We start from the raw sequence: 27,962 nt of genomic DNA on the forward strand, positions 1-27,962 counted from the left end.
GTCATTGCCAGCCCGGGGTGGGGACACATGGTGCTGGGTGTGTGTGTAGAGGTCTGCCAGGCTCTGCCCCTTAAAGTCGGGGCTGGTGGAGGCGGCACCCTAGCTGGGAGAACGTGTAGCTCCTTTCAGCCCTGGCGAGTCCTGGCTACAGGAGCTGGAAAATTGGGCGCCAAGAAGGAAGGATGATCAGACCACTGTTGTGGCCGGCTAGGCTCGGACAATTGCTCTTGCTCTGGCTGCTGCTCCCCCCAGTGCCCTTGGTCAGAGTCGACGCTAGGCGGTCCCGGCCCTCGCTGTCCTGCCCGGTGGTGTGCGAACCCACGCGCTGCCCCCCGCTACCCGTCTGCGCCGCCGGGGCCGCGCCGGTGCTCGACCGATGCCGCTGCTGCCGCGTCTGCGCCGCGGGGGAGGGCGAGGCCTGCGGCGGAGCGCTCAGCCGGCCCTGCGCACCTGGGCTGCAGTGCCGCGCGCCCTCGGGCTCCCGGCGCCTCCGGGGCTCGGGGCTCGGCACCTGCGGCTGCCCGGCGGAGGGGGAGCCCGTGTGCGGCAGCGACGGGCGCACCTATCCCAGCCTGTGCGCGCTGCGCGCCGAGAACCGCGCCGCCCGCCGGCGGGGTGCGCTCGCGGCCGTGCCGGTGCGGAAGGGGGACTGCGCCGACCCAGGTGAGACCCCGCGCCGCGCGCGCTCGCGCCACGGGCCCAGCTTTCTGAAAGAGCGAGTTTCAATCGTCCGCTTTGCCTCGGGCTCGCCCTTTCTCCATTCATTTCAGGAATTCAGCGCCTCGTTCCCGCTTTTCTCCCCGTTACCTGTTGAATTCCGTCTTCCCTTAAACAGGTTTTTTTTTTCCCTCCCGGGGAGGCGGTCTGCGTCCTTCTAGGCACATCCCTCTCGGACTGCAGGGGATACCGAGGAGGGGCAGGCCGGCGAGAGGAAAGAGAAGGGAAGGAAGGAAGACGAGCGGGAGAAGAGGGACTGAGAGGCCGGAGCTAGGGCGCGGGATACGGTCCAGGAGGGACGGTCCCACCGCCCTCAAGAATGGAGCTTTTCTTTCAGGGACTGCAAGCGCAGGTCGTCTCAGGAGCAAGTACAACTTCATCGCCGAGGTCGTGGAGAAGGTGGCGCCGTCTGTGGTTCACTTGCAGTTGTTCCGCAGGTAAAGGTGATAGGGGGAGGACCTCGCCCACCGGGTGACTTACTGGGCAGATGCTATCGCGTAAGGAGCATCATTTAGTCGTAAAAAAAAAAAAAAAAAAAAATTGGGAGGAAAAGAACGTGTCCAAACCTGTTCAGGGTCCTTGAGCTAAAAAGCAGAGGCAAAGGGAGGCTGAATCCAAGTCTGGGTTACTCTCCTGCTTGTAGATGGCTGGGGTTTCTTTCTCCCCTACCTCCCGCAGACAAAATTGAAAGCCAGAAGTTAGAGCTAGAAAGCATATTGCTTTATTTTAAAATTTTTATTAATTTAGATTTTTAAAAATTGAAGTGACCGTGCATCATTTAAGCTTTTGGTGTGCACCACTATACATTCACGTACATGTATCAAGTTCAATTCACCACTAAAAGTCCAATTCTATCTCTCACGGTAGAAAGCATCTTGATGGTGATCTTACCCAGTCCCTATTTTGCCTGGTAGGAGAGAAGTATTTTGTGCTGTGGCACAAAAGCCAATTTATGGAACCAGAGCAGTAACCAGACTTTTTTGATACCCTCTCCACCTTGATAATGTGGCACTAGGTCTTTTTTTTTTTTTTTTTTTAGAGTGGAGAACAGAAAAGGCAGATTTATTGAAATGCACTGCTAAAAGCAGCAGCAGCATGACAGGAGAGGTCTGCTGTGTCACTAGGTCCACTTTTGCATATTATTATATTATGATCATTTAGACCTCTTTGAAATTGAGGTTGCTGCCATGAACAGCTCTGAAGAGTGGAAAAAGAGTGTTGGAGTCAGCTCACCGTCGTGTTCAGAGATGGTTCAGAGATGGTCTGGGCACTGTCTCTGCAGAATCTGATTACACTCAGAGAGAGTGAAAACACAGACAGGGAAAAGTAAAATGTCTGGGAAAAGTGGTGGAAGTATATGATTACATGTATGGATCTGTGTTTCTAGATTGTGCCTAAGCCCCTGATTTTCCTGCCCTCTGCTGATGCTGTTGTCTTCCCGAGACAGGTCACTGCTCAGTGGGGAGGATATTCCTGCATCTAGTGGCTCTGGTTTCATAGTGTCCGAGGATGGCCTCATTGTTACCAATGCCCACGTCATCACCAATCGGCAGCGGATCCAGGTGGAGCTCCAGAATGGTGACCAATATGAAGCCACTGTCAAGGACATTGACCATAAATTGGATCTTGCACTGATAAAGATTGAGCCAAAAGTGAGTATTCCAGGACCAAATCAGTGTCTGCATATGTGGAGATTTTCATCAATTTTCTGTGTTCTTTCCCAACCATTCCCACACCACCTATTTTCTACCTAGTATATGCTCTTTTCTACTTTCTTTCTGTCCTTCATTCCCTCTTTCATTTATTTTCACCCATGCATGTCTGTACACCCCTAACAATTTCTATTAACTCTCCAGCAGTCTTTATTTCTCCTTTGTCTCCTTCTTCTTCAAATGTTACCTCTGGAAAACTGATTTCTCTTCTGGTCTTAGAATGGCAGAAAAGAGTGCAATGAATTCAAAGTCCTTGCTGCACAAAGTGTAGTTTATACACTAGCAGTGTGGCCATCATCTGAGAATTTTTTAGAAATACAGGCTCTCAGGCCTACCCAGGACTACTGAATCTGAATGAATTCTCATTCTAATCACCCAGGTGATTCATATGAACGTTAAGGTTTGAGAAGCACTTCTCTGGGGGATTTCTTCACTGTTTGTGGCTTATTAACTCTGACTAAACTTTTCCATTTGGAATGTTTTTAAGTAAATGGCCAAGGTCAGTTTGTGTTTATCAGCTACTTCATTCATGGCTTTAAGTAATTTCTACAGGCAGTTTTAGATTTTAGAGGTGATCCTGATGACCTTTAAGCAAGCGTTTGATGATAGTTGGAGTTTGAGTAAGAAGCATGACAGTCATAGACCCTATGTGGGTAGGTGACTCGGATTATAAGTGGCAAAATAAAAACTGTTATATATGGCAAAATAAAAACTGTTATATATGTTATATAGTTTTAGTTGTGACCTGCTCAATTATATTCTTGATTTGTTCTTTGCCTCTTCTGTTCTTCCCATCTTTTCTTGCCCATGTGAAGTCTGACCTCCCTGTATTGCTGCTGGGAAGGTCATCTGATCTGCGGGCTGGAGAGTTCGTAGTGGCCTTGGGCAGCCCATTTTCTCTGCAGAACACAGTGACTGCAGGAATTGTTAGCACTACTCAGCGAGGGGGCAGAGAGCTGGGGCTGAAGGATTCTGACATGGATTATATCCAGACTGACGCCATCATTAATGTAAGTCATTTGCATTGGGGGGCATCCTCAACCCATAAGATATTGGAAGGATAGTAAGAACATTTCAGGGTGCTTTGTTTTCCTTTTGGCTGGTCTCTTAGGGAATGTCATAGAGCTCGCCACTGCTGTGGAAGGTGGTGGTCCTCTTGCTGTTTTTTCTTCAACCACACTGACTTCAGTGTTGGTGACAATAGGGGTACAACATTGACTGCCTTGAAGGAACAGGGGCTCTCTAGTTGGTAAACCTATTTAGGAACTATGGCTAAATGACAAGGATTAAAGGATTAAAGTACTGATGACTTTTTCAAATTTTGTCTTCAGCACGGGAATTCTGGGGGGCCTCTGGTGAATTTGGTAAGTTGCCATTTTTTTGCCACCTCATATCTTTGCCTAACTTACAAATATTTCACAAATTTCCCTATACAGACTTGGATGTCACTCTTGTGTAGGCATTTGTAGTATGATGCCTTTCTATTGTTGATCTTAAGTAGATGGTTAAGAACAATTTAAGATCTACAATGAATTTATCATCCTGGCATGATCTCATGCAATGGAAAGTCTCAGGGCTTACCTACACTTATTTATACATTTTCAATATAATTTTTGTTTTCAATGGGTAGTTAACAAAATCTTGGCTACTAAACCTAAATTTATGTCAAGTGACCAACTGTATCATGTAAGGTATATGCAGCATGTATATGGAGCATATGAAGAACTGTCCTAATACAAAAATGCTAATTTCTCATGGTCTGTCCAGAGTTTTAGTTGTGACCTGCCCATAGGTGACAGAAAAATCACAAAGAGAATCCATTGCTCTGTCATGTATTTTAATTCTCAAATTTTATTTAGCATCTCTAGTAGAAATGCCAGGGGCTCTAGATGTGAAAATGAGTGTACATGGCTGTTTGATACACAGTCTGTGATCATGCTGAGTCCCTTTAAGTTGATTATTTTTGGTTTCTCTTTACATATTACATTTGCTTTTAGGAGTATGAATTGCATGTACAATTACTGAGCAGTTTTCACTCACAACCTTTCATGTAATTTTTTGTACCTGCTTTCTCCATTAGACAGTGGATTTAACAGAGCAGGGATGAAATTACAGGCTACACTCCAAACCTACTGAATTAGAATTTGTATTTTAATATGACCAGAAGTCTCTTTTCTGTTCTTTTCATTACGTACCAAAGGCTAAAGGATAATAAAGTGCATGAAGAAGAAAGTATTTCCCATTTGTATCATTAACTTAGTAGAACTGACCAAAGGTCAATTTCCTAATTCTTCTGAATAATTTCATTGAAGTGTTGCTGAAAATCCAGCAGCTTTTTGCCTTTCTCATGTTTATTTTTGGTTTCATGTATGGAATAAGAAAGCAAGTATTCTGTGTCAAAATACAAACTCTGGTTCACCTTTAAAATCAATGTAGCAAAGTTAAAAATGAGCTCAAGATTTAAAAAAAAAATTCTTTAGTTGAAATTTGCACATATTTGGTCCCCCCTGCTAGCCAACAACGCTATTCATTCTATAAGGTGACATTCATTGTCTATTGAAGAAATCTACATTTCCTCCAGCCTCTGTATTCTGACCCTACCTGATGAGCTTCACTCCTTCCTCTACTTGTTTGGTTTGTGCAACTTAGCTGTGATAACCTCCTTGCTTACCAGGATGGTGAGGTGATTGGCATAAATACTCTGAAGGTGACTGCAGGTATCTCCTTTGCAATTCCTTCTGATAGAATTCAACAGTTCTTGGCAGAATACCATGAGCGCCAGTTGAAAGGTAAGGAGCATGTTATGGCTTTTTCTTCCCTTCTTGTGTTTTTCAGGAGCACTCAATCTTTTGTGGAGATAGCCATTTGCATTCTGTAGAACACTGAGTCACTGGTACCCAGCTCCTATCATAGTGGTTTGGGCTACAGTATTGGGGGACAAGGCACAATATCAGGCATGAGTTGTACCCTGAAATATTTTGATTGAACTATTTTGGAAAGGAAACTGGCTGGAGGTTATTGGACGAGCTTGTGCTATTGACAATGGTTATCTGAAGAACCTTTTGAAAGGGTAGCTATGATACTGGGATATTCTATAACTTTGGTGTCTTACAAGCTCTTTCAAAAGGAAAGATGTCTGTTGTTAGTAACACATTATAATTTTCCTTTCCAGGAAAAGCTTTTTCACAAAAGAAATACCTGGGTCTGCGAATGCTGCCCCTCACTATGAAGTAAGCATGTGGTTGAATATGTCTGGGTTGGGTTGTTCTTGAGACAAAAAAGCCATGGCTGGACAGTCTTAACATGGAAGCTTAAAGTCTTTAGATAGCAGTGGGTGCGCTTGTGACTGCAGATCCTATTTGACACAGGCTCTGTCCTTGCCTGTGCTAGCATTGACTGTATTTTTCAGTATAGTTGACCCTTGAACTTTAAGGGCCCACTTATAGCAGATTTTGTTGTGTACAGATGACATGGAAACCTTTGCTTTGATAAATATGGTATAGCATTATAAATGTATTTTCCTTATGATATTAATAATTTTTTCTTTAGCTTACTTTACTTAATAGTATATAATACATGTAACATATAATATGTGTTGAGAGTTTAGATTACCAGTAAGGCTTCTGGTCAACAGTAGGCTATTAGTAGTCAAGTTTTTGGGGAGTCAAATGTTGTATGTGGACCTTTGACTGCATTGGGGGAAGGGGTAGTGCCCCTAATCCCTGTAGTTCAGCGGTTGGCTGTAGTTTATTTCATTGTGACTATATGTTCAATGGGTCTGGGCATAGAGAATCAGACCACTCCCAGGAAGGAATAGGTTCTATTGACTACCATGAGCCTTGAGCAGAACAGAATGGTACCTATTGAGAATTGGGTGCTTTAACCAGAGCTCATGAGATAAATTAATTCATTATGCTTCTTAACAATGTTAAATAACAATGAACCAGCCAAAAAAATTAAAGTTCTAATGGGCTTCTAAAAATGAGTCATGAATGGGCAGCATCCTATCTTGCTAGTAGAAAGGAGCTCTAAAGAGGTACAGAATGGGAAAGGTTTTTAAGGGCAGGGCAAGGAAATCATAAGTAAAAAAAAAAAAAAAGGGATTATTTCAGGCTTATTATTTAGGCTACCTACAGGGGATGAAAAAGGGTTATGTGGGACTAATTACTGCATTGGGACTAACCAGAGGATTTCAGACTGAACAGGTAAGACTACATTCCTGAGACAGGTTGTAACTGCAATTAATTATCTTGGGTGTTATGACTTAGTGGGCTTAGCACAAGTGACTCCATCATGGGTCTGTCATTTCTTTCTCTTTCTTTTTCAAACAACCATCTGGGTAAATTCTTCTCACTTTTCTTAGCCTTCTTCGAGAAATAAAAAGGCAAGATCCAGATTTCCCTAACGTGCATTCTGGGGTTTTCATATATGAAGTAATTCAAGGAACAGCTGCTGAAAGGTAAGAGAAACTCAGGCCTTTGCCTTTGTTCTAATTAGATGTGTCTTTGGTAAATGTGTGTGGGATCTAGACCAATATGTGGCCTCTACCTACATGTGGAAATTAAACACTGAAGATGCTGCTTATGTGAGGCAGGGACTGAATTTTACATTTCATTTAATTTTAACTTATTTAAATTAATAAACAAGAAACAATATAAAATACTTGTCCACTATACACACCTTTTTTTATTGGATATATGTTGTTTCTAGTCAATTTCAAAGGCTTATGATTAAATAAAATCCTATTTATAATTTAGAAGCTATGACATGTTAAAATACTGTTTTAGATCTATTGAATTAAGTAAGATATAGTATTAAAATTAATTTCATTTGTTAAAATTTTTTAATGTAGCTACCAGAAAATTTTAAATTATATATGGCTTGTCTTACATTTCTGCAGCACAGTGCCAATTTAGATTTGTGTACTTATAAAGGTGTTTTTTTTGAAGGGGATGGTTCATGTAGCCCAAGAATTTACGGTATGAGTTAAAGGCATAATTTTAAATTAATTTGCTAGGATTTCCCAAATCTACCTTTTTAGTATCTTAGTTATTAAGAATGAGAAGATTCCAGAGCGTTAAAAGTGTGGGTACATATTTTAGGTACTTTAAAACACTATTCTTTGAATTTTGGATGACAGATCAGAGACCAGTGCTAAGATCTGTGTAAAAAAGCAAAGGCTGGAGTAGCTCTTGAAGATTGTTCAGTTGATTTACTATTGTTTTTAAATATTTACACTATTGAGGGAAGAGGTGGCTTGTCCTATAATTATAAGAACCCATAGGGTTCAGAATAGCTAAATATTAGGTCTCAAGTTACTAAATTTGGCGTGTCACAGGCTTTTCTAGATTTTCTTAATCCCTGTCCAACTCTCCCCACCCCCCACCCTAAAGTTTATTTTTAACTTCTGGTTCAAGGCCAAAGCTATTTCTTTCAGCTCTCCAAGTCCTTGCTATGCAAAATATATGGGCTGCAGACCAGTAGCATTTATATCAGCTGGAGTTTTTTAGATATGCAGACAGACCCTACCACTGAATCAGAATATATATTTTAAACAAGAAAGATCTCAGTGAAAAATCAAACAGTGAAATGTAGGATTTACTGCTTGATCAAGTCACCGATAAACTGGAAATCTAGTCTCTCTGGCTTTACCCACTGACATCTACTTATAATATTAATTACTGCAGTAAGAGTCAACATTTACTAAGCGCTTAATGTTGGGTACAAATGAACATGTTTTACATAGTTGTTTGAGCCCCTAGTTGTCTTATATAGGTATTATTTTACAATAGAAGCAGCTGTGTGGTAGAGTGTAATTAACTTGAGAATGACACGGTAAGTCAGCAGAGATGTGGAACCCCAGCATCACCCTGCTTTTCTTCTTTCTGAAAGGCAGAGGAATGGAGTGACGAGAAGGTTGGGTTTTCAAGTCTGAAAGATCTAGGACCAAATCCTGTTTCCTGTTTTAACTTCTTACAAGCAGTGGGATATGAGGAAAGTCATTTATCCTGGAATGCATTTCCTAGTATTTGGTGTACAGTTTATACTCAGCAATAATTTGCAGGCTTCTTTCTTTCTACTCACAGAACTTCTAAATTCTTTCTTTGTGCACTCTGTTACCCTCCTGAGCTGTTCTTGTTCTAAAGATTTTCCTTGTGTTTAGCTTGATCCTCAAACATCTCTTCATATCCTTTGGCTTTAAATTCCTGGCTCCTTCCCTCCACTTTTTTTTTTTTTTTTAAATAAACCCACATATCATTCTTTTTTGGGCTTCCCATTTCTCTTAAAAGGAATCTCCTGGTGTCATTTGTTGTTCCTTTTCCAGCCTATTTTTGACTTCAAGACAAATCATCAGCATGGCTATATTTTTATTGTGAAAATTTAGAGCTGCTTTTTGTTTCTAGAATATATATTCTGTGTGAAGCTAACATGTTGGAGATTGAATTTCACAACTTAGGGGAAAAAGAGCCTAAAACTAGAATTTAAGTTTAGACTTGGGAGGATGACTTATCCAAGTAGGTTTTCACTTACTGAAAGCAGAGTTTTATCATACAGCTCAATTTACTACCTGGTTCTTCAAGATGAGGCAAGTAAGTGGGCTCTCAAAAATCAAACTGATCTGAGTATAGCTGTCTGGGGAAAAATTTATTGATTGAGCACTTTATGTTTGCTGGTAAGATTGGGGGAGTGTGTCTGAGGTTAACAGAGGTCAGAGTTTACTAGAAATTCCAAAATGAATGAAATTCCCCATTCCAAACCAAATCTAGGATGGGAGATGTGAACCTCTTATATATGATTCTGATTGAATATTAACTTTATGACGGTAAATAGGATTGCTGTTCTCCAGGTGATTCTGCAGTTATGTCTAGAATAGCACTTTATTTGGAGGATTAAGCCTATTCCTGGTTTGAAAAGAGATCAAAATAGTGTTGGGAAGAGCACAAGGGACCATGGGGATAGTTCAAAGGTGATATGGCGGTGGGATATTTATGGGGACTACACCTGAAGGGAGAAATCAAATACTATAAAAATATGAACAATGCAAAAAAGTCAAAAAATTAATAAAATAATAGATTGGATACCAGAAAGGAAAAACAAACAAACAAACACACACCACCACTAACCCTATTCCTGGTTTGTATGTTTAATGCCAGGAAAATATATTCTGGATGGGGACACATTTAACTATTAGTCTCATGGTCCTTCTTTCCCTCCTTCCCAGCTCTGGGTTGAGAGACCACGATGTAATTGTCAGCATAAATGGACAACCTGTTGCCACCACAACTGATGTTATTGAAGCTGTTAAGGACAATGATTTCCTTTCCATCAAGGTTCGCCGAGGAAGTCAAACTTTGATCATGACAGTCACACCTGAAATAATCTATTAAGTATCTTGTTTTAAAGAGAAACTGCGTAACAAAACCAAAGCTGTATTACCTGATTTGCATTGAAGATGTGCTAAAGACGGCAAGGATAGTTTTAGAATCTCTTTCTTATAAAGAAAAATGAATGCTTTCACACACACATACACACACACACACATTCAGGGAACATTAAGTTGGGGATGCTATACTGCTGCTAAGAAGCCTTACTAAAGTAAGTAGGAGGACATGGTGCCAGGAAGTCTGGGGAGTTGACAAAATTTTATTTAAAGATAAGAAAGAATGGAAAAAGCAGGCACAGTTACTAATTTAACCCTGACAAGAGCCCACTTTAGTATTTTAAAATTTCTCTATGGCCACACATAGATACAACACAAACACACAGAGATAGAAGTAGATCTATCCACCAAATAACAAGAAACTACCTGAGTCCAGAGTGCAAAGGAAATCAAATTTTCAATAATACTCCTTTACCCAATCAGCTTTTCAGGTTGTACCACACTGCCCAGAGTTTGTGGATATAGAGGGACTGATATCATTTAGCTTTCAAATTGAAACTGACAACTGCAGATTGCCAGAGGGGGTAGTAAAGATTCTCAAGTTATCACTGGAGTGTAAACAACTTTGATTTCCAATAGCTGTTCTGTGAGGAGGGCTTCCTCTATAACTATACAACAAATAATTTAATAATTTAGACATTTACCTTTTTTACCTAAGGTCCTCCTTTTGACATTAGTGATTTAAAGTCTGAAAGCTGCCGAAGTTATTTTTTTAAGAAAATAACTTTTGATGGGGATTGTGCCTACCCTTAAGGACATTAAAAACAAAACAAAACAGTGTGAAATGAGGTAGGATTTGTGACTTAAAATAGTATCTTATGGGTAAGGTTTTAATTTTAGTTTCTGTTTTCCAGGTTTGTCTTAGAAGTTAAGTTTTGAAAATAATATAGCATCTTTGAACCTCTAATTCTACGCAAAATTTTATGAATGTGTATTACTCTGGGGAGAGGGTATAGTTTCTTCATGATCCACAATTAAATAAGAATCTACCAATTATTACTGTTACAAACAAAGTAAAGGTCAGTGTGGTACAGAATATTCAAGAGAACAGAATGTTTTAATTTTTACATAGTTGCCACCATTTTTATAGTAAGAACAGTGATCACACTGATCAGGGACAAGAAAGCTTAAAACTCTTAGGAAAGTTTCTTCAAAATGATAAAGCATATCCAGAGGTTTTTAATTGTGATTCTTGATCTTTAAGTCAATTATGAAACTGAGCAGTTATATCTTGATGGTTTCCAGGATTTATGTTACCTTGAATAGTAGGCTTTTAGACTTGGCTATAATAGTCCCCTTTTACTTTATATTTACCAGTTCTTTTCAACCTAGATTACAAATTATGGGAACTAAGTTTTGAAAACCACTTATAATTTGGAATGTTTCCTTTTATTGCCAGTGATTTGGGAATGCAAAAGCTTGGTTGCACCTCTTTCCCTATGATTAAGTGATATAGCCTACAGTGAGAGTTTTTGGCACCATGCTTATTTTGACAGGATGTGTTCAGTTTCTCTTTGCCCCTGTAAATCACATCCTAACTTTACCCAGCAGTCAGCAATAGTATCCTTTAGTAAGAGTGTTTTTCTTTCCAAAGGCATGAGACTTCTCATTACCTAAATGTTAAGTTTTATAGTTACTTATATGAAAACTTTTTATCAGCCTATAGCATGGACTCTTTAAATGATAAATACTCATTTTTAGGTAGGAAAATTTTGCCAGGAGGAGAGTTAAACTTAGACATATCTGAGTTGTTGGCTTCCAAAGTTGGCATCAAGAAATTGTTTCACTGTTTTTTACTAGCTCTGGAGCATAGTGAGGGAGAAAGAGTAGGGTTTATTAGTAGGGTGGTTTGTTTTGAATACCTAAATTTTCACAAAACAATTATAATTTTGAGTTCCACTCTACCTATTGAAAAATCCAAACAGGATTCAAGACTGGCAGAATGCATTCTGTAATTTAAATTCAGAAGTTAGAATTTCAGTATATATTAAAATCCATGGTCATTTCCATTTCTGCGGAGGATTTTCATTGGTTCAATTTCAGATAGCCTCTGCATGAAGACTCAGGGTCACAAGTAAGGCTAAAAATATTCACTTTCAATGAAAAAATTCACTTTGCTCATTCTGTTACATCCACTTGTTCCAAAGGACTGAGGATGCTGCAATATACTGAAATAAAGAGTATGGAAGTCCTCTTTAGCTGTTAAGTTAGTGACTATATTGTGTATACAAGGAAAGGTATAAACCTGATTCCCACACTGTTTCCTTGTCATTTCTAGTGTGCAAGGTAAAATCTGGGCTGAAAATCCCAAAGTCACAAGAAACTTTCCTAACCAAGCCCATTCTCTCCAAAGAGGGAAAGACCTGATTAGATCTGATATCAAGGAACAGTTCTGAGCATGTAAAGATGAATTCAGAAGACTTATCTCTCTGGGTTGTAATAGCAACTCTTTTTAGTAAACAGTGCACCAATTGCTGCCATCACTTGGCATTAGCCCTCCAGTAATTAGCAAAATAAGGTCAACAAACCACCAAATCCCAAGTCCTCCAAGCGTCAACAGTTTCCCTACTGCTGTGCCAGTGTGTCCCAGACAGAAACGATCCACTCCAAAACATCCCAGGAAGAAAGAGTAGAGTAAAGTGGTTATGAAGTAGTGTCCGGTATACCTAGACAAAAGGAATTAAAAGGAAGATGCTTACGCATGAAAATTAAACACTTCATGATTAATGAATTTAACCTAAGTGAAAAGATGGTAGTAGCCCCGATATGCCTCTTGTTCCCTTATCCCTCCACAAAAAAAAAATCTTTAGTTGTTTGAGGGTCTCAAAAGAGTGCTTGCTGAAATACAGAGGACCTATAAGAATATTCCTTTTATTTCCAGTGTCTTGTTACTCTGAAAGTTTTCCCAAACAAATGTTGAGCTGGAATGGGCAATGAATTAACAAACACTTTTGCACAATAGGCGTTTGGTGGTAATGGAGTTGACTCTTCACCTTCCCCCACTCCAGGCTCCTTTCCTGAGAATGTAGTTCTTATGTACTTCTTTAACTAAATGTCTTTCCTTAAATGTACACTGATCTCTGTGGCAACTGAAAATGGGAACTTCTCTCATATACTCTGATGACAACTGCAGTTGTTCTAATGTCACCAGACTTTACATTAGTAAATGGTGTATCAGTAAATTCTGTGCTATCTGGGGCCTCCCTGGTGGCACAAGGGGTTAAGCACAGCACTATGAAGCTGTCCACAACCTCTGCAGCATGGGTTCGATCCCTGGCCGGCCAGGGAGCTACCCACATGGCGCAGCAGACCTCTCCTAACTTACCCGCTGCTCCCCTCAGCAGTGTATTTCAGTTAGTCTGCCTGTTCTGTTCCCTACTCTGTCTCTGGTGAATCCTCTCAGCCCCTGTATCTCTGGCCTGTATCCCAGTTCTTGTGTGCATAATAAATAAATCTTTAAAAAAAAATTCTGTGCTCTCTGACAGAATTTATAGCAATGGTCCTAATTCTAACTTTAAGATAAACTGATTTTCAAGGAGAGAGACCACACTTTTCATAATAAAATCTTTATTACAGAAATAACAGGAGTATTTTCATAGCAATTTTAGAGCTAGATCATCTGGTCTAAGTCCTTCATTTTACAGTTGAGGAAATAGAGATTCTGGGTACCCAAAGGCACTTAGATTATTGGTAAAGAGACATTTAGAATTTATGGCCTCTGGTCTCAAGTCCATTGTCCTCTACTAAAACTACAATGCCCCTGTACATGGATCAGGCACAGTAGAAATACCGCCTCCTTCACACTTAAGGTAAAAGAAGTCATATCAAGATATGACGAAGAAAATAGGTCTACCTCCCGCCAAGGACCAGTTATCCATCCAGAATGACACTTACTTTATACAAGGTTTATTCTCACGTAAAAAGGTCCTCGGACTGGCACATTCAATTCCATCCAGGGCCCGGCACTGAACTGAAGTGTGTTCTACGTCACTGTAGGCCTGACCACCGAACTGCGGAACAACAACCAAAATGGAACAAATAAACCAAAAACCCACCAAAGCAAGTAACACAAAATATATCTTTATATTAACTAATTCAGGATAATAATTATTCTAACAAAGTTGGGTAAACATGTAAGGCATATTTCAAGTGTTTTTAATCAGTCTATCTTAAATGTACATTGTTTTAAATAAACTCTTTTATTATCTTCTTTATGACTGCTTTCTTTAATAATGTAGTAAAATAATTAGAATTTATAGTTTCTCTCACTAAATGCTATTTAGAATAGATGGACACAATGCTTTAATTATCCTACCTGTAGAGGTAAAAGAACACATTACTGAGCATTTGGGAACAGGTATTTAAAAAGTCAGTGTGTATTACAGGTCTGCCTTATATATATTACAAATGAACATAATTAGACAAGAATTCAGAGGATCATTTGATTCAGTTCTTTATTGAGATTATAAATGTTTGATTTCCAGCTATCTGTAGTATAGCTATAATATAAATTTAAAATCCAGGAAAAAATTTCAGAACAGGACTTCTAACCTTTTGTGTAAGTGAATTCCAGCAGGGAAAAGTACGGTTGTACATTCTCTACTGGCATCTTGTTAAGTACTTCACTACTACTTTGGCGCAGGCCATGCTACCCATGCTGTCTGATAAGGTCTGGGCATGGGGGAAATTTCTGAAAAGTCAGAAAGCTCCATAGCTGGCTCCTGCTACTTCCTTTCATTTGTTTGTGCCAGTTATTGAAACCATGGAAATTTTCCGTAAGCTTTAGAAAAACACAATGACTGTTGGCATCAATGCCAGTTTCGGTAATACACACCTCAGTAGTTTGAGAAATGTACCTTTCAACATGATTGATAATGAAATGGTTTCCAATAATTCTCCATGTCCTCCAATTTGTAATTCAGTTACCATGAGTAACATTGAGTTCTTTAACAAACCACACTTGACAGAACTGATGGAACTGAGTCTGGTAAAAGTCCCTCACCAGAGAAGGCCCTGAAGCACCCCGGGAGGAGAAATGGTCTGGGAGAAACACCCCACATACTGTTCCCAAGGCACCAAGACACTTTGGTTCTATATAGAAAGCTGTTTCTATTTTCTGAATAACATACATCATCTAGGAAAATATGTAGCCATGCTAATGTAACCAAGCAGCCAGGTTAATCATATACTGGGAAAATTAAGAAAGGGCTGGGCACTGATTGATAAACAAAAATAAGTTCTGAAACAATGTAAAAGTGAAATCACATGATTGCATGATGTAATGAGCATATAAAGAATTTCTGATGTATAACTAAAGGCCTGCTGAGACCCTTAGTAGGAGATACTTGCACCCTATCAAGTGTCTGTGTCTCCTCATTCCCCCACCCTTCATCCCTTCACTTTGCCTAGCGCTGTCTCGTCCTTACAGAAACCTGGCCGCGGTCGGAGCTGGACTCCGGCAATACTTTCACTGAATTGTTCTTTAAGTGGGAGTGTGAAGAAAGGATACTCCCTCCTTGAACCTTCCTTGGGACCCAGGTGCCTGAGTATTGTCAGTCCCCCAAGATTTTTGGGGGAAGTGATAGTCTGAGTGCCTTGACAGGATCAATTCAGTTTTTAATTAATATGGGCAAAATTAAGTGCTGTCTATACAACGATAACTCAAACTTTTATTCACTAATTATTCATATAACCAAAACTCATTGTATTGAAAATATTTCTTTAAACATGACTGCAGTAAGGTGGTTTTTTTTTGGGAGGGGGTCTTATTACTTTCAGGTTTATTCCTCTGTGTCTGACTTAATGCAAGGAATATTTCTCCATAGTTTTCTTACATCTGACTGTGTCTTGACCTGCAATTATATTGCATAATATAATAATGGTGAGTCCACAGTAGAAAGGAGGTATATGAACTTCAGTGATTTTTGGGAGACTGAGTAGAAAATGTGCACAGAGGTTTAAGAATACTATTAATGGAACTAAATGGCTTCTTTCCATCCCAAGAAGCCATTGTTACCAAGGTTTCTTCTTGAATGCTTTAATCTCATACAAAGACATGACCCTATTTCCTAAGAACATGGTGGAAGCACATGACTTGAAGGATAGTAAGGAGGAGAGGGGGACCATTTTAGCATCTCTCAATTGCAATTACCAAAGGAACCAAGAACAGGTTGGTCTTTGCACCTGGGTAGTTTTGGCAGAGAGACGGTTTCTTTCTAAGGAAAATAAAAATTTTGATCAGACACTACCCTTGCCATACTAGAAATCTCCACTAATAATCATTGTAATGAATTCTACAAAAAGAAAATTTCATATCCTTTATGCTTTTCTGTAACAGCATTTAGTCAAGCTTTTTCTCTATGGGAGAACGAATCAAAAAACCCACCTTGAGACAACCATAACCAAGTTCCTGGGATGCAGTTGTATTTCCAACATGATCCACTGGGGGGTCACAATCAATAAATTCATCAGGTCTGTAAATCAGCAGTAAGAGCATAATCATTATACAGTGTCTGCAAAGGGATGTTCACAAGTTTATAACTTGGCAAAAGACAATTTCTTCAGAATTCTTCTAGGATTTAATTTCATTCTGACTCTTCCTTGACACAAGAGATAGTTTCAAGTAGACAAAACCACAGCTATCTAAATGACCTTTCTAATATGGAAGAGGAATGTTTCTGGTCTTATTTCTACATGGATTCTACTTCTACCATGGCTTCATCTCTCCCCTAGGCAAACAGTCATTAAGGCTGTGGGGGTAAATCAAAGCCAAAGGATTCCTAGTTTTCTTTCTATTTCCCAAACGGTTTTTTATTTAACTAAAAAGAGATGTTAAAAAATGACTTGGTTCTGCAACGGTAATAATACTTTTTTTTTTAATAGAGAGTGTCTCATAGGCAGGGACGAGTAATTAACTCCACTCGTGCCTCACTCTATTACCATCATCTACGATGGTTACAGGGAGCAGGAACGGGAAGGCACAATCTCGTACTCTTCTTTCGGAGGCTACTAATGTCACTCCTCCCATAGTTATTTTCTTTAGGGATCACAAAGGATCTGTCACTGACACACATGATTTTCCCCTGCACATTTGAGAGGAATGAGAGACCTGTCATGATATTTTACCTCCAGCGCCCTGACTACCAGGTCCTTAGCTAGAGAGGGTTTGAAGAAAAAAAAGTGGCCTACTTCCTCTCCCGCCGCCCAACACCCCTGTATCCCAGCCCCATCTCCACCCGTCCCGAGCACTGCGTAGCTTACAGGTAAGAGCAAAGGATGACTGGAGAATGGGGGTCGCCATATTCCCAGCTCTGGGGCCCGCGGAGCCCTCCGGATGGGCGGCGCCAGCGGATGTGAGCTCGGGCTCTGCGGTCGCGTTGTGCGAGTGGCTCCGAGAGACACAGTGCAGGAGAAGTAAATTCCCCAGTAGCAAAGCCGCCTGGCCGCACAGAAGTAAGTAACTCACCGGGCAGCCACCCAGCACCATCCTCACGGGCCCAGTGGCGGAGACCCGGCCTCGACCACAATCCCAGCCGGGGCCGCCGACCCAAGCCCTGCCAGGCCGGACCTCTCTGCGCAGCCCCTTAGCCAAACAGCCAATGGGCGCGCAACTCGGCGATCCGCCCATCTCCCTGCAGCCAATCCGAAAGGGCTAAGCAGGGGGGCGGGTCTGCGCCTTCCTGGTGCTTCTCTATTCCTCCTCCGGGCCTCGCGCTCCTCCTCCTTTTGCTCCCAGGGCATCCTCCTTTTGGTTCCTAAGACCCCCCCCCGTCCAAGTGGGCGGGCTTGGGTGTAGAGTGGGCGGGGCGGGTAGTGAATGGGTGGGGCCGACTTAGGGAGGGTTTTAGAGTCCGAGACGGAAAGCCAGTTCTCCCGCCAGGGACTGAGTTTTTCCCTACGTCAGCGCGATTTCACCCGAGCGCGATGTCGGGGTGAGCTCGGACTCAGCCGAGTTGCGTCAGAGCCGAGCGCGTGTTCGTCCCCGGGCGCGCGCACCCGGGCCAGCGCGGAGGCCCCGGCAGGGCTGGGGAGTGATGGAGCAGGCGGAGGCAGAAGTGAGCGAGTGCTGAGGGGAACCTGCGGAATCCGCGGAGATGAGATCGGGCGCGGGCTCGCCCTTTGGGACTCTCCGCCTCCAGTGGCTGCTGGTGTTGGGCTTTGTCGGCCCAGTCCTCGGTGGGGTGCCGCCAGGTGGGTGTCCACCCCTGGGGTCCCTTGGGATTGGGTTTTCTAGAACTGGGACGCTCGGAGTTAACCGGTGGTGACTGGGAGTGGGGAGGCCTGCCCTGGGGACTGGATTTGGGATTGGGAGGAGGAGCCACTCCAGCGGAGTGTGGATAGTGCTCAGACTTGAGGCTCGGGATCTGGCGCCCCAAACCCTCTTGGCACTGTTCTCTTGTCTGGTTCCTGTTCCTGTCTCCTGCTCGGCAGAGCCCTTTGCGGCGCGCCCTACCCCCATCTCGCGCAAAGCTGGGTCCCCCAGACTCTCCCGGGTCTGCTCTGGGTCTGACTGACTGACCTCGGGGAATCTGCTGAGAGCCCCGGAGACCCGGTGCGCGCCGAGCTCCCTGTGTGCCTCTTGAAATTGCTTTGAGAAACTGAGCTTGATTTTGCTTCTGTAGAGTTAATGTCCCTTGCAAAGAGAGAGACTGGGAGATGGAACTTTTGTTCAGGTCATCATTATTTGACACATATATGTAAAAATATATTTTGTTTATTATCACGGTAATCGGTACGTCCACAAAGCTAAATTTAGCGATGGAATGGGTAGGAGGTTCAGTTTTATTGGACCATTCCGTGGTAGTAAGAATACTTCTTTTTGGAAACAAAGTGCTACATTTCTATAGCCAATCTTTTATCTGCATTTTTACTGGGCTACTAATTAGTCTTACATCCGGCCAAAGAATCCCTGCTCTGATTACTCAGAGGATTTATCCTAATAATTAAGTCATTTATGTGAAATTCCTTTCGAATGGTGACACCACCTTTGAGTATGTAAGGTATTTGTATTGGAGATGCCTAAACATAGTGGATACAAATCTCCAACACTCTGGCCTTTTTCTGGAAGCAACTTTATTTATTTTGACTCGTATTAAAATATTGTTTGCATGGTTGTATTTTCTCCATCAGTAGTAGAGTACGATGGAGAATGGTTTACTTTTTTTTTTTTTTAAATCTAAATCCTTGCCTTCAGCGTTGTTCAAAGGTGATGACTGAAGATTTCAGTGCAGGACTGCTGACCTTCAGGAAACTAATTACATTTTTAATCTTTGGCTTATGCTTTTTTACAATTAAGTAAATTTTCCCCATTGTGGGAGTTTTGAAGTTCTAAATACTGAAACTTTATTGAATAGGAAGCTACCAATCTTTTCTAGTTAAGACTGTTTTTGCCTGATATTCTAAATGATTAGCGTTTGACTAATATTTTAAGTGAAATAGATTATATATTTGGGGTTTCAGTAATTCATGATCTGTGTTTGCAAATATATTTGACTATTTTTAGTATTTATGTATTATTGCATACCTTCATATAGATGAATGGAATATCCTTAAGTTTTTTAACTGTAGCTTTAACGGTTTATGGTCAGTCCCTCATTTAAGCATGTGTATGCTTTCATAATTCAATCAACATTTATCAAATTACTGTACACACCTTTCTTCGTACTTGTAGAGGGATAAAGGGTGACCAAATATGTTAAGTCTACTTGAGAGATGTTGGTTTTATGAAGGGATTATTCGAACTGATGTATACTGACGAATGTTCAAGTGAAGGGACAGGATAGCATTCTCATCAAAAGAAAGAGTTTTTGCAAGAGTATGGAGGGCTGAAAGAACATGGCTTGTTGGGGAATGATGGTAATGTTTCCAGGGATTTTTTATGAAAGACAAGCAAAGAAAAAACTAAGGCAGGTTGGTACCAGTTAGGAAAAGCTTTCTATTCTGTTGATACCGGAATTGTCAGGCCTAGTCTCCCAGCCAGGAACGGATCCCAGGCTGCAGGGCAGCGCTGAGCCCCAGCCACTAGACCCCCACGGGTTGGTGTCTCACGAAGCCGCAGCAGGAACTTCGCAGATGCTCAGGCAAGCAAGCGAGAAGAGGCAGGTTTGTTTAGAGAAAGAAAAAGTTTATTGAGGAGAAAAAGAGCAGAAATAAAGTGGGACTCCCAGGCCAGGGAACCAGGCCTGGGAGGGGCAAGGAAGCCAAAGTGGAGTTGTGTCTCAGGGAATATATACCTTATTTCCCTCATTATTCTAAAACTCCACCAGTCTTTTTGTGATTGATTAGTCTCAGCTGTCTCACTTAATTTGCTACTGAGTGGGGCATCTTCACATTCCTTATCTAACAGCTTTCTCTTTCCCCATTTGTTGCATCTTTATCTTTATGGCCCAGTCTTCTGGATGGGCATCCCTGCATTGAAGTTAAACAGCCGCCCTTCTAATGTGTCCATAAATTAAACCATTCTCCATTTCTCCAATCTCTGCCTCCCTTTACCACCTGAAGGAAACCAGGTTACCATTGTTAACAATATTGTCCTTGGTTCTGAGATGTTTGTTTTTCCTAGTGGAATTGGTTACATTCCCTTGGTTGTCCTTATCTCTGAAGCCTCCCTGAATTCTTCAGAGGTCCCCTCCTGCACTGTCCCTAAAACTGCCTAATTTCTAGCTTGCCCTGTGTCTCACTGTGATAAGGGGTTTGGACTTTAGCCCATAGGAAAGCATGGCATTAAAGGTTTTTAAAGTAGGAGTGTGACAACAACCAGGTTTTCAGTTAAAATAACTGGCAATATGCTTGAGGACAGAATAGAGGAAGGAGAGACTAGAGACTGAGTGAGATCATTTAGACTTTTGTTATAGTGTGAAGTGAGTCAACTCATTTCCTTTGGGAATTTTCTGAATAAAGTTTTGCAATACAGGAAGGATGTTTGAGCCATGCACTGAAACATTTTCTGCTAGTCAGAAAATGACTAGCAGAAACATTTTCTGCTAGTCAAAGAGGAATTTCGGGACATGGTACTATGCATACATCAGTTATACTAGGCCAATAGATTTTGGTAGAATTTTCATTACCATTTACAACATTGTGTCAACAAGGAAAGCAGTACAAATCCCAAATAACACACAATAAACTTTTTTTTTTTTTCAAATGGAGACTGACAAAGGTAACTTTGTATTGTGAAAAATAACAAGGGGTATTGGATATTAAACCACCTACAACTTTCCCCTTTAAGGTACTAATTATGATGTATAGACCTAGGATTTATTACTAATAAAAAAGACTAGCATTCTAAACAGCATGAGTTTTAAAGTTTACGCTTGGTAAATCATTGTAAAGTGAAGTTATACCCATACTAGTTTTGTTTTTAGGTGTCAGTCAATCATTTGAATTTGGTGTGTTTGTGTTTGTGCTATATAGGGACTTGTAAATCTTTTAAATTTAAGGATAATTTGCTTTTAAATAATTAAGTGGGAAATAAAGTATTTATAATAAAAATATGTACAAAACAAGTTTCTGGATTCCAGAAACAGTTTTCAAAAAGCACTTTAGGGCATCCCAGGTGAGGCAGCGGTTGAACACTGGGCTGCAAAGTTGCCCACAGCCTCTGCAGCGCCAGTTCAATCCCCGCAACCGGCGAGGGTCCCACATGGAGCACAGGCCTCTCCTGCCGTGCCCGCTGCTCCCCTCAGCAGTGTCCTCTGTCTGCCTCTGGTGAATTCTCTCACCCTCCCGTGCTTCCAGCTGTACCCATTGCTTGTATAAATAAATAAGTAAATCTTTTTAAAAAAAAAAGCACTTTAAATTTTACCTTGCCAAAACTGACTTTATATTTGTTCTTTGTTAAATGTCTTGACTTATTATAATTCCCTAAAAGAAGTAAGCTCTAAGTAACTGGAAACTTTTTCTTGGCATTTCTATAGCTTAAATATCTGACATATCCTCGTGATACTTCTTTCATCTCTATGATACCTGGTGTATACCACAGTCCTGAAGTTATGCCATCCTTTCAGTCAGTGTTGACTGGCTGTCTCATCGGTAAAATCTGGACCTCTTGGTATTTCAGTAACTAATCTCCTACTAACTTTGAAATAGGTCTGACTTGGACCTAACTAATGTTGAATTGTACTTTGAATTGTATAATAATCTTGTTTGTGTTTTGAGAGATTAGCAAAATTTTTATTCTGTGACAGTGTTATTTTAGTCAAAATTTTCCAAAGTGATCATGTTCAGAATACTGCTTAAATCATGTCTTTTAAGAATGAATCAGGGAGCCTGATAAATTTACTTAATATGGTCAGTTTTAAAATAAGCATTATTTTTGTTTATATTTACCTTAATATAAGAATGAGAATATTTCAACTTTTAAAAGGTAATGATGGTATCACCTCCAAACATTGTGTCCTACTTTAGGACAGAACCCATTCTCTCTTTTTTTTTAAATGATTTTTATTTATTTGTTTGTTTGTTTTGTTTATACAAGCACTGGGTACAGTCAGAAGTGCGGGAGGGTGAGAGAATTCACCAGAGCCAGAGCTGGGAGCAGAGCAGGCAGAAGGACCGAAGTACACTGCTGAGGGGAGCAGCAGGCAGCAGGAGAGGTCTGCGCGCCACGCGGGACCCTCCTCCAGTGGCCAGGGAGCAGCCCGGGATCGAACTGGTGCCACAGAGGCCATGGGCAGCTTCGCAACCCAGCGCTCAACCGCTGCGCCACCGGGGAGGCCCCAGAACCCATTCTTACCATGGAAAAATGCCTCTTTCCCTATGATATATTTGTTCTTTTAATGAGAATTTTCATGGTTTCATGGTTTATTTCATTTTAGGATGGTTTTTCTCTGCTTCCCATTAGGCTCCTTACAACTCTCATGCAATTAGATTCCTGGAGAGCCTGCACCAGAGAAGCTTCTTTGGCACATTAGCATCCTGTTGTGACTGTACCCTGGGCAGAACCACCAATCCCACCATTTTAGTGGCAGTGGCAGCACTGCCACTAAAATGACAAATGTGTGAGTCATCTGGATTCATGGAGACTAGGTATAAAAGATGTTAAGCATAAAAAATAAAACTTCCTTTAGATTCTACATGATAATGACAATTATGAAATCTTTGTATATATAACTATAAAGAACAGAAGAAGTGCTTTACTCAACACATATATATTTTTTAAGGTAACACTGGTTTATGACACTGTGTGTGATTCAGAGGTATAGGATCACAACTCTTCAGATGTATGCTGCCCACCACATCCACCACCAGGGCACCTAGTCTTCCACCATAGTCCATTGCACTGCCTCCTTTCTCCCTTTTCCCTCTATCCTTCACCTCCCTTTGGATAGCCTCAGTTCCTCCTCCTCTCACTTTATTTATTGTTTATTTATCAAGAGAAACTCTTCCTTGGCCCAAATATTCATGTTTCATAGTTCAGGAACACAAGTCAATGACAAACTTCCGTGGAAGTCAAGCCAAAGAAGTCATTTATGTTCTAAGGATTTGCACTCTGAAATATCAGATACCAGCCTTCTTTATTTCCTCAAACTCTTTCATGAAATCATATTTTCTATAGAAATCTGCATATTCTTTCTTTCTTGGTTCAACCATAGCAAATTACAGAAAGCTGCAAGCCCCAGGGATACAATGAATGCTCCAGCAATATGAAATTAAGGCCACTTAGCTTTAAAAGACCTCCCATCTGGGGTTTGGACAAATCACTGGACCTCATGGTAGTTACTCTCCCCAACATGGCTATCCTTCCACACCAAAGGATAAATGAAACATGCTTGAACTGTGCCCTGGCAACCTCAGTTTTACAGTCAGATTTCTAGGTTTTGGTTTGGGTTCAATTTTGTTTGACTCTTGTTTTATTTCTGTATATATCACATATAAGTGAAATCATCCAATATAAGTGAAACCATCCAACCAACCATCTCTTTCTGACTTATTTCGATTAGCATAACCCCCTCCATTTCCATTCATGTTGCTGTTAATGGCAAGAGTTCATTTTTTTTTATAGCTGACTAGTATTCCATTGTGTATATATACCACATCTTCTTAATCCATTCATATGTGGTTTAACCCTTAGGTTGTTTCCATATTGGCCATTGTGAATAGTGCTCTGAACATAAGACTGTAAGTATCCTTTCAAATAGGTGTTGGACCAGTCTACATTTCCATCAAAAGTGTATGAGGGCTCCTTTTTCTCCACATCCTTGTCTACATTTGTTGTTTCTGGTCTTTTTGCTATGGGCCAGTCTCACAGGTGTGAGATAGTTAACTCATTGTGGTTTTGATTTCCTTTCCCTGATGATAAATAATGAGTATTTCTCTTGTGCCTATTGGCCATCTGAAGTCTATGGAGAAGTGACTATTTCATTCTGCTTTTTAAAAAATTTTTATTTTTTTGGTTATTGTTGAGTTGTATGCGTTCTTTGTAGATTTTGAATAGTAACCCCTTATCAAATGTATGATGTGCAAATATTTTCTCCCATTCCATGGGTATCTTTTTGTTTTATGCTAGTTTCTTTGGCTGTGCAGAAGGTTTTTAGTTTGATGTACTGCCATTTGTTTATTTTTGCTTTTGTTTCCCTTCCTGTTGAAGTGGAGTCCCCAAAGACATACCTGAAACCAATGTCATAGAGTATTTTGTCTCTGTTTTTTTCTTAATTATTTTATGATTTCAGGTTCTATATCCAAGTTTTTAATCTATTTAAGCATTCTTTTTATATAATGTGAGAGAGAAGTATAGTTTCATTTTTTCGCATGTAGCTATCCAGTTTCACCAAAACCATTTGTTATGAGATCTTCCTTTCTCTAGAGAATACTCTTGGTCCTTTGGCATAGATTGTGCCATGTAAGTGTGGGTTATTTCTGGGCTCTCAATTCTATTCTATTGGTCTGTGTGTCTATTTTTCTTCAATATCATATTGTTTTGATTGTTATAACTTTGTAATATAGTTTGCAGCCTGGGAGTATGATACCTTTTTTTTTTTTTTTTTTTGGTTAGGATTTCTTTTGCTATTAGGGTCTTTTGTGGTTCCATATACATTTCAGTTATGTTTGTTCCATTTCTTTGAATAATACCATTGAATCTTTGCTAGGGATTGCATTGAATCTATCTGTTGTTTTGGGTAAGATGAGCATTTTAACAATATTAATTCTTCTGATCCATGAGCAGGGAATAGCTTTCCTTTTCTGTGTCTTTTTCTATTTCTGGTAACAGTGTCTATAGTTTTCATTGTACAAGTTCTTCAATTCCTTTGCTAAGTTTATTCCTAGGCATTTAATTCTTTTTGATGTGATAGTAAATAGGATTGTTTTCTTGACTTTTTTCTCTTCTAGTTTGTTGTTTGCATATGATATGCAAATGATTTTTGCTTGTACTGTAGTGGTTTATTGTTTCTAATAGCTTTTTAGTGGAGACTTTAGGGTTTTCATATATATATATAATACATATATAAAATGTCATATTCAAATAGTGAGTTTTACATCTTCTTTCCCAATTTGGATTCCTTTTTATCGTCCTCTTGCCTAATTACTCTAATGACAGTTTCTAATACTGTTGAATAGTAGTGGTGAAATTGGGTTGATCTTAGAGGAAAAACTTTTAGTTTTCACCACTGACTATGCTAACTTTGGATTTATCATATATGGTCTTTATTATGTTGAGGTATGTTCCTTCTATTTCCGTTTTTGATGGTTTTTATCATAAATGGGTAATGAATCTTATCAAATGGCTTCTCTGCATTTACTGAGCAGCTCATAGGATTTTTAGCTTTTGTTGATATGGTGATTGCATTGGTTGATTTTCAGATGTTGAACTATTCTTGCTTTTCTGGAATACATTCAACTGAATCATGATATACAATCCTTTTAAACTGTTATTGAATTTGCTCATATTCAATAACAGTTTGCTAACATTCAATTCAGTTTGCTAATATTTTGTTGAGGATTTTTGCATCTATGTTCATCAGGGATATTGGTTTGTAATTTTGCTTTTTGATGTCCTTGTTCACTTTTGGTATCAGACTAATGTTGTCCTCATAAAATGTGTTTGGAAGAGTCCCTTTTCCTAATTTTTTTGTAAGAATTTGAGAAGAGTAGGTTTTAATTTGTCTTAAAGCTTCGATATAATTCACTAGTGAAACAATCAATTATGGGTTATTGCTTTTTGGGAGACTTTTGATTACTCTTTCAATTTCCTCACTTGTAATTGTTCTGTTTAGGTTTTCTGTTTCCTTCTCATTTAGTCTCAGAAGGTTGTATGCTTTTTAGAATCTGCCTATTTTTTTCTAGGTTATTCAATTTATTGGCATATAGAAATTCATAGTTGACTCTTATGAATCTATATTCTGAAATGAATGTTGTAATTTCTCCTCCTCTATTTCTGATTTTATTTATTAGAGTTTTCCCCCTTTTTAAAAATTTGTGAGCCTATCTAGAAGCTTGTTTATTTAATTTTTCCCCCCAAAACTAGCTTTTGGTTATTATTTATTTGAACTCTTTCTCATTTCTTGATGTGGACTTGTTTTGTTATATGCTTTTCTCTTAGTATTGATTTTGCTGCCTCACATTAGTTTTGGTAGCTTATGTGTTCATTTTCATTTTTCTCCAGGTATTTTAAAACTTTTAAATTTTTCTCATTAAACGGATAGTCATTTGGTAGTATGTTGCTGAGTCTCACATATTAGAGCTTTTTCCTACTTTCTTTTTGTGTTTGCTTTCTAGTTTAATACCATTGTGATTAGAGAAGATACTTGATATGATTTCAGTCTTTATGACTTTATTGATAGTTGTTTTGTGATCAAACTTGTGGTCTATCCTAGAATATGTTCCATGTGCATATGAAAAGAATGTGTGCTCAGCTTTTTTAGGGTGAAGTTCCCTATTAATCTATTAATTCCATATGGTTTAATTTCTTTTTAAGGCTGTTGGTTCCTTGCTGATTTTCTGTTGATCTGTACATTGATGAGAGTGGGGTGTTGAAGCCCTCTACTACTATTATGTTTACCAGTGTCTGTTTTCAGATTTGTTAATAGTTGCCTTATATGTTTGCTATAAATATTGATGAGTGATTTGCATTCTTGATGTATTGATCCTTTAATCATTGTATAATGTCCACCTCTGTCTCGTATTATCTTTTCTAGCTGGAAATATATTTTATCTCATCTCATTTTATCTCATCTAAGTATGACTGTCCCTGCATTTTTTGGGGGTCCCATTTGTTTCTAGGATTGTTTTCCAACCATTTACTTTGAGCCCATGTTTATTTTTGGAGCTCAGATAGGTTTCCTGGAGACTGCGTAAAGTTGGTTTTGTTTGCCTGACCCAACTAGCCAGTCTGTGCCTTTTGATTGCTAAGCTCAGTCTATTTACATTTAAGGTGATTATTGATTTATGAAGATTTGCCACTCCCACTTATTTCCTGTTTTCTGGTTATTTCCTTCTTCAAGTTCTTCTTTTTTTGTTTTTTTATTTATACAATAGCTGGGGTACAGGCCAGAGGTGCAGGAGGGCGAGAGGATTCACCAGAGGCAGAGTGGGGAGCAGAACAGGTAGACTGATGAAAAACACTGCTGAGGGGAGCAGCGGGTGAGACAGGAGAGGTCTGCTTCACCATGTGGGACTCTCGCAGGTGGGCTGGGATCCAACTCACACTGCAGAGGCTGTGGTAGCTTCACAGCGCTGTGTTCAACTGCCTGCGCCACCAGGGGAGGCCCTCTTCAATTTCTTGAGGATTTTTTTCTCTTTGATTTAGATAGGAGAGTTCCACTCAACATTTTTTATAAGGGTAGTTTCATATTTGCAAAATCCTTCAGCTTCTTTATTTCTATAAAATAAAGGCTTTTATTTCTTCCTTGTAGCTGAAGGAGAGTCTTGCTGTATATTGCATTCTTTCTTGGTTTCTAAATTTAACTATTTTGAATATATATTCCATTCTCTCCTGGCTTGTAGGGTTTCCTCAGAGAAGTCAGATGTAAGCCTGATGGCAATATATTTATAGGTTCTCTGCATTTTTCCTCTAGCCACTGTCTACATTCTTTCTTTGTCTTGAAAACTGTGTAGTTTCATGGAATGAACACATATATCTTAAATACTAATAAAAT

The 27,962-nt window shown here is 39.9% G+C and overlaps 3 protein-coding genes across 3 annotated transcripts in view; 2 read left to right on the plus strand and 1 right to left on the minus strand.

The window, feature by feature from the left end:
• Positions 1 to 182: 182 nt before the first annotated feature.
• HTRA4 (HtrA serine peptidase 4) lies at positions 183 to 14,039 on the plus strand. The gene is made up of 9 exons (XM_037526096.2): positions 183 to 663; positions 1,055 to 1,154; positions 2,165 to 2,369; positions 3,245 to 3,439; positions 3,761 to 3,793; positions 5,104 to 5,218; positions 5,602 to 5,659; positions 6,793 to 6,888; positions 9,652 to 14,039. The coding sequence occupies exons 1-9, from the start codon at positions 183 to 185 to the stop codon at positions 9,815 to 9,817; spliced, it is 1,449 nt and encodes a 482-aa protein (XP_037381993.1). The 3' UTR covers positions 9,818 to 14,039.
• TM2D2 (TM2 domain containing 2) lies at positions 8,010 to 17,394 on the minus strand. The gene is given in 5 exon segments (XM_037526097.2): positions 8,010 to 12,536; positions 13,765 to 13,880; positions 16,256 to 16,343; positions 17,131 to 17,185; positions 17,188 to 17,394. Coding segments are annotated over 5 exon segments (642 nt in total). The 5' UTR covers positions 17,357 to 17,394; the 3' UTR covers positions 8,010 to 12,322.
• Positions 17,395 to 17,735: 341 nt separating this feature from the next.
• The window catches only part of ADAM9 (ADAM metallopeptidase domain 9), a 90,881-nt gene continuing 80,654 nt past the window's right edge, over positions 17,736 to 27,962 (plus strand). Inside the window, exon 1 of the mRNA XM_037526099.2 lies at positions 17,736 to 18,060. Within this exon, the coding sequence (XP_037381996.1) occupies positions 17,964 to 18,060 (97 nt within the window). The 5' untranslated portion in view covers positions 17,736 to 17,963. The remainder of the gene's footprint in view (positions 18,061 to 27,962) is intronic.

This window comes from Talpa occidentalis, unplaced genomic scaffold, assembly GCF_014898055.3.
Source record: "Talpa occidentalis isolate TD23 unplaced genomic scaffold, MPIMG_talOcc4v2.1 talOcc4.4, whole genome shotgun sequence".
Lineage (NCBI taxonomy): Eukaryota > Metazoa > Chordata > Mammalia > Eulipotyphla > Talpidae > Talpa > Talpa occidentalis.